This window comes from Mustela erminea, chromosome 7 (genome assembly GCF_009829155.1).
Source record: "Mustela erminea isolate mMusErm1 chromosome 7, mMusErm1.Pri, whole genome shotgun sequence".
Classification (NCBI taxonomy): Eukaryota; Metazoa; Chordata; class Mammalia; order Carnivora; family Mustelidae; genus Mustela; species Mustela erminea.
The window spans coordinates 15,627,608-15,634,598 of record NC_045620.1 but is presented as its reverse complement, the minus strand read 5'-3'; the positions used below and the strand labels follow the sequence as shown (position 1 = coordinate 15,634,598).

At 47.8% G+C, this 6,991-nt stretch overlaps 2 protein-coding genes across 2 annotated transcripts in view; one reads left to right on the top strand and one right to left on the bottom strand.

Annotated features, from left to right (window-relative positions):
• Nucleotides 1-267: 267 nt before the first annotated feature.
• The window catches only part of HNF4A (hepatocyte nuclear factor 4 alpha), a 61,681-nt gene continuing 54,957 nt past the window's right edge, over nt 268-6,991 (top strand). Inside the window, exon 1 of the mRNA XM_032350586.1 lies at nt 268-408. Coding sequence (XP_032206477.1) covers nt 360-408 — 49 coding nt within the window. The 5' untranslated portion in view covers nt 268-359. The remainder of the gene's footprint in view (nt 409-6,991) is intronic.
• Nucleotides 4,503-6,530, bottom strand: LOC116596545 (spore coat protein SP85-like; the record flags this gene model as incomplete). Its single annotated transcript, XM_032353783.1, is given in 4 exon segments — nt 4,503-4,706; nt 4,709-4,852; nt 4,854-5,206; nt 6,518-6,530. Coding segments are annotated over 4 exon segments (714 nt in total), but the record flags the coding sequence as incomplete, so codon positions are not given.

The following is a 6,991-nucleotide window of genomic DNA, read 5'->3' as shown; positions in this document are numbered from 1 at the left end:
CCCCCGCCCGGTCCCTTACCTCACATTGGGGTGAGGGGCTGGTGTCCCCTAGATCTGGCTCCAGGTGTCCCCAACCCCAGAGTGTAGGACTAGGGCCCGAGTGGACCTCGGGGCCGGCCAGGTTGCCGTTGCCATGGTAACAGTGACAGGCCTCCGCCACAGGTTCCCTAAGTGACTGGTTACTCTTTAACATATCCACCCACCTTGGGTGATTAGAAGAATCAATAAGATAACCAGGTGGTGGCAGCTGGCTGTGCTCACTGCCTTCCTGGTGGACGGGCTCCCGTGACCCCCGCTACCGTTGTGTGTGGGGCCCGGCTCCTCCATGCCCCGGCGTCCCTGGCTGGGTGGGCTCGGCCATGGTCAGTGTGAACGCGCCCCTCGGGGCTCCTGTGGAGAGTCCCTATGGTGAGTGGCACCAGTGGTCGGGGCTGGGGGAGGACTGGACAGGGCAGGACCATGGTCAAGTTGGGGAGGCCATGGGACGCCCCTCTGCGTGTTTCCAAAGACCCCGAAGACTAGGGGTCCTCTAGACTCCTGAGAGTGGCAGGAAGCCCCAGGGGTGTAGGGGACTTGCTTCATCCAAGTCCTAAACAGGGGCATGGCATGTTTGGTCTGGGAAGTGCTGGGAGAGACTGCAGGAACCACGGAGCAGGGGGAGCTCACTTTGCGGCCAAGATAGACTGCTTTCCTGGGGATATGTCCCAGTGGTCTTTCCAAAATTCCACAGAGGATGGGGCCAGAACTGCCAGCCCCAGGTTACTGGGGACGAGTCAAAGCCGACAGGGAGCCTTGCTGGGCCTAGCATAGAGCTGACTCATGGTCCAGGTGGGATGGGGCCCGCGGTGGGAGTTGGCTGACCCCTCTGATGGGGTGTCAGCTCTGGCTAATTCACCAGAGGGAAGCCACTTCAAGCAGCACCCAGCGTGGTGCATCGGGAGAGGGGGAATGATCTCGTGCTAGGTGTATGAAACTAAGGGGCAAGGCTAGGAAAGAGTGTGATCCTGACAGTGAAAGCTCAGGCTCTGCTTCTGGGGTGACCCCATGATTAGAAGTAACCCCAGTGTCTCACAGTAGAGGATGGGCAGACAAAGCGTGATGCATCTTTAGCGAGGAATGCTGTCCCACGCTTGGAGGAGGAAAAGGCAGATCTGCTTGCGGATAGGGAAGGACCTCCAGGGTACACGAAGCGAAACAAAATAAACTGAAGGACCATGTGTAGCATTTTACATTTATGATAACAGAACGGATATACGCATGTGTGTGTACACACACATTTGTATTTGCATAGAAAGCCGGTGGGAGGACAGAAGGAGACCAGGAACGGAGTTTTATTGCTGAGGAGGGAGGTTCAAGAAATATTTTTTTTAATGTTTTTTGGCACATTTTGGATTTTTAAAAATTAGGTGCATTTTATAAAGTGATTTAAATCACACACACACACACACACACACAGCTTGGTCTCTGGAATCCAGACTTTAGTTTTGTGAGTTTAGACAAATTATTCAACATCTGTGTGCCTCAGTTGCCCCTCCATGGAGAGAGCGTATCTTAGGGGCCCTTGGAGAGGATGAAGGAGGCCAGGGTGTAAGATCTTGGCACCAGGCACATAGTAAGGACTCAACAAATATTATTTAATATGGTCATCAGCTGAGGGTAGATGGCCTCAAGGAATCAGGGACAGGTCTCTTGACTGATCCAGGGCATCTTTCTTGGATCCACCATTAAGCAGAATTATGTGATGATGGGGAGGGGGCTGGGGAAGTAACAGAGGCTGAGGAACCAAAAATAGCCTAGGGGACCCATCCTGCACACCCACTGTGTGACCTTGGGCAAATTACTTCCCCTCTCTGAATCTATTTCCCCAGATGCAAAATGGAGAGACCTGGCGGGCCCTATCTTGCAGAGGGTGGTGCAGCGAGAGGAGATAGCATAGCTGAAGGGCTAGGCATGCCTTAGGTGCTTCATCCAAGGTTAAAACACAATTGTAAGACTTGATTGACCCTGTAGCCCGAGGAAGACTATCTGCATAGGGACCAGATAATCAGCTTCTGGGGAGGGAGATCCTCAGGCCATAAGCCTAGACTAGGGATGAACAGGAAGTACCCCATGTTCCTCCCAGGGGATACTAGAGTAATAATACCTGACAGCCTTTCACTATCTCCAGGTCTACGTACTTTGTAGGGTGTCCTCATGCCCCTTCATCCCAACCTCTACACCGCACTCATCACAAAGCAAGTATGCAACACACATTTGTTGAATGTTTGGATGGGTAGATGTTTGGATGGATGGATGTTCCATGCCTGTTATTTCATTTAATTCTTATAACACTTGTTCCAGAAAAACAACATCATTGTTATATCCAAGAATAGAAGAGAACTAAAGCTCAGCATTGTTAAAAAGAAACCCTAACCCTCTCTGACCCTCTTGACTAAGCTACAGATCTGCCTGCGCAGAGAAAGGAGAGCTCCTCTGGCCAGATTTGCAGCACACATCCACAAAAGAACACTGGTGGCCCGGGACAGCTGGGCATTTGTTGGTGTGTGTGTATGTGTGTGTGTGTGTGTGTGTGTGTGTGTGTGTGCGTGCATGAGTGTACATGTGCGTGCGCACACACACACACACACACACTTGATAGGGACTAAAGGACCTTGCTTTTTAGAGAAAATAAATCTGGGTCGGCATCCTGGATCTACACCCTTCCTTTAAAGCTGTGTGGCCTACCCCTCTCTGAGCCCTCATGTTTCACCTATAAAATGAACTAGGGAAGTATTTGGGGAAGCTCTAGGAACAATGCACTTTCAGATAAAAGATAATACCAAAGCCCCTAAGGTTGTGATTGCAGAGGTAAGTTGCAGGGTATGGGACGTGGTACAGAGCAGAGCCTCAAGAGAGGCATTGGCAGGCAAGGCTGTGGTTAGGATCGCGTGAGTTAATACATGTGTGCTCAGAATAGTACCTAACACAGAGTAAGCATGCCTAAATCTCAGTTGCTGTCTCATGTATTTGAACGCTGGTAGGACAGTCTTTAAGGGGCTGATCTGTGGTGTGGTGATGCTGAATGAACTTGACCATACCCTGGACTTGAAATGTGCTAGTGGTACACTGACTTCTCCTCTACAGTTCTCATCATGACTCGGATTGGATAGCATCAGTGTGTGTGGTGCTCAGCTATGAACTCCATGAGGTCGGGGATTATCAGTGATTTGTTTGGCCTCATATGTCTCACATATTGTGGCTGTCAGAGACTAGATTCTCAATAAACATTTGGTTGAATGAACTAAAGGAGGTTTAAAGAAACAACCTTATGACAATGGTCAGCAATGTCAGCCAGATCCATGCTCTTCCCTCCCTCTCTCCCTGCTCACCATGTTGGCTTTACAGACCCAGCATGGCTGGTACAGTATGAGGTATCATGTCTACCCCCAAGGGCGGGAACCTGGAAGGGATATTCCTCGAAGTACTTGTTTCTTTTATCAAAAAGCGAATTTTCCCCAGAAACCTCCTAGCAGACTTTCCTGATTGAAGCAAAGCTGAGATCAAGTATCTAGTGGAAAGAAATGGGAAAGCCAAGATTGGCTTAGACCAATGATATTCTTTTCTTGGGGTCTGGCACAATGCTGCTCCCAAAAAAACCAGGGTTCTCTTAGAATGGGTTTCGCAGCTTCAGCACTATTGACATTTTGGCTTGGACGATCCTTCATTGTGGGAGCTGTCCTATGCATTGTTGGACATTTAGCAGCTTTCCTGGCTTTGACTCACTAGGTGCCAGCAGCATCCTTTCCATCAGTTGTGTCAACTGAAAATGTCTCCAGACATTTCTGAATGTGTGCTGTGCACATACAGCACTACTGTGTTACGAGGAAGCAGGAATAGTTGCGGCGTGATGTCTGCCACAGCTGAATATCCTGTGACTCTTATGTTGTCATGTTTGCCTTGGGTGCCAGGAACTGGCTCAGAGGCAGATCTGGAGCTGCCCTTAGCAATTATGAGGATAAGATGCTATAGTGTGCTTATCTGTCTGCCAACCAGACTCCTGGTTTTGCTATTTTCCTACCCCTTCCTATGTTTTTTCTTTTAACAAGCTTCCTTAATTATTTGTTTTGGTCCTTTGGGAGTTGGTCATTTTTGTAAGCATTTCAAATCTCTGGAGGGCAAGGTCTGTATTTGTCTTCCTATTTTACTATAGGCTATCACAGGACCTGGCCCTCTGTTGACTTTGATAGAGGCTTATTGAGTGAATGAATGAAAGAATGAGAGATGGACGGATGCATGAATGGAGTGATGGGTGGGTGTATAGATGGGTGGATGGGTGGGTATGGTGGTTGATGGACAAATGATAAGTAGATGGATGGCATGGATGAAAAGATATGTGGCTGGATGTATGAGTAGATGAATAAGTAACTGGATAGATGAGTGGATGAATGGGTGGATGAATGGATAGATGCATGGATGGATGGATGAGTAGATGGATGGGTGGATGGGTAGGTGGATGAATGGGTGGATGAATGGATAGATGCATGGATGGATGGATGAGTAGATGGATGGGTAGATGGGTAGGTGGATGAATGGGTGGATGAATGGATAGATACATGGATGGATGGATGAGTAGATGGATGGGTGGATGGGTAGGTGGATGAATGGGTGGATGAATGGATAGATATATGGATGGCTGGATGAGTAGATGGATGGGTGGATGGGTAGGTGGATGAATGGGTGGATGAGTGGATAGATGCCTGGATGGATGGATGAGTAGATGGATGGGTGGATGGGTAGGTGGATGAATGGGTAGATGAATGGATAGATACATGGATGGATGGATGAGTAGATGGATGGGTGGATGGGTAGGTGGATGAATGGGTGGATGAATGGATAGATATATGGATGGCTGGATGAGTAGATGGATGGGTGGATGGGTAGGTGGATGAATGGGTGGATGAATGGATAGATGCATGGATGGATGGATGAGTAAATGGATGGGTGGATGGGTAGGTGGATGAATGGGTGGATGAATGGATAGATGCATGGGTAGATGGATGAGTAGATGGATGGGTGGATGGGTAGGTGGATGAATGGGTGGATGAATGGATAGACGCATGGATGGATGGATGAGTAGATGGATAGATGGATGGGTAGGTGGATGAATGGGTGGAAGAATGGGTAGATGGGTGGATGGATGGATGATTGGATAGATGGATGAGATAGGCTAGGCTGGGCTAGCAGCACCTGCAAGTGCTCAGGACAGAACAAGTAAGGAGATGGGGTTATTTGGCCACTGGTTGACAGTCCTCCATCAGGGAAGAATAAATGAGCCTTATTTTTCCTGGGTAGGTGGGTCTAGTTCCCTTGACCCATAGCATCAGCCTTAGGCCAGATCAGAGGCTTATTGTCAGAGGCAGTTTGGTTAAGTGGCTTCCCTACTGAATGCTGTACAATGCTTGACACTTTGCTTCGGCCATCTGATTCTGCATTGCTTCATCCATCAAATGAAACTTGGTTGTTGTGAGGATTCTGTGAGCTAATGAAGGAGGAAAGTATCATAAACTATAAAATGCCTCATTTTTCAGAAGGGCTGATGGGCCCAAGTTGGGTAGGAAGCCTGATGTTGGCCAACTATAGGATTGTGTTGGACATCAGGCATGGCGGCTCCCACTCTTCGTTTCCCAAGTATAGACCCCCCCACCCTTTTCCCTTGTCTCCCCTCTTTTATCACCTCTTCCCAGTTCACCTCAACTCAATTTCAGCCTCTATGGTTCACTAGTTCACAAACCTAACTGCATATGGAAAACCTTTTTAGAACGACATATTCTGGAGTCCCACCCCAGACCTGGTGAATTAGAATCTCCTGGGGTAAGTTTCAAGACTTTTTAATTTTTTATTAGTTTCCTTGTGTGATTTGGGGTCCAGATGAGCCAAAGTATAGAAACCATCTTATTTTGTCCCATTTTATAAAGGGAGGATGTCGATGCCCAGAGTGGATCCTGTCTCCACCCGGGAGGCTCCTGTAATCACTAGGTCACAGTTCCTGTGTTCATTTTTTCAAGAAACTTCTACTGAAGGCTTATGGAGTACAAGCATTCTGCTAGGCACTGTGGGAATGGAGGAGAATGAAACGTGGTTTCAGATCTTGGAGAGCACCGAGATGATCCAACCATAGTCAAAGACAGAGTGACAGGATGTGAATGACTAGGGCACTGTGGGGACACAAAGGGACTTAGGAGGAGGGCAAGGGATCAGGGACCTTTTAACCATGGAGAAGTGGCTTCAATATCTAAGCTAAAACCCCAAGGTTTAGCAGGAATCAGCCTGGAGAGGAGAGGGAAGGGAATACGTTTTGCAAAGTCCTTGTCGGTGGCATACCCTGCAAGGATTTTACTTGTACTCGATTGCAATTGATTCCATCCTTGATTCAAAGTATATTGGGACTTTTCTGATTGCTCTATGATTTATCTCATTCCTAAAAGATTATGAGATGCTTACGTGTATGAACTATGCCTTCCATTTCTTTCTGACTCACATGCCTTTAGCATGAGGGTGGACCTGGAAAGAAGAAAGGAATCTGTTCCCATTGAAGTGCTTCCTACATAGCTGGCAGGACTCTGGTGTTACTTTAGACATTTTCTCGCTTTTATTTTTAATCTTTTATTTATTTAGGCAAGTAATCTCTACACCCAGTGTGGGGCTCAGACTCACGACCCTGAGATCAAGAGTTGCATGCTCCTCCGACCCTGAGATCAAGAGTTGCATGCTCCTCTGACTGAGCCAACCAGACGCCCCTCTTTCTTCCCTTTTAATGCTTGCAATGACGCATCAGGCTGGGATGTATTATCCTCATTTTATAAATGGGGAAGATGAGATTCAGAGTTGTTAAGTAAGTCTTCCTGAATCACACAGCAAGTAAGTGATGAAAGTCTAGTCTGCCTGACCCCAAACCTTTACTCTTTTAGCTATACCTGTTACCCCACAGTAGCCTCTGAGGAGCTATCATGAT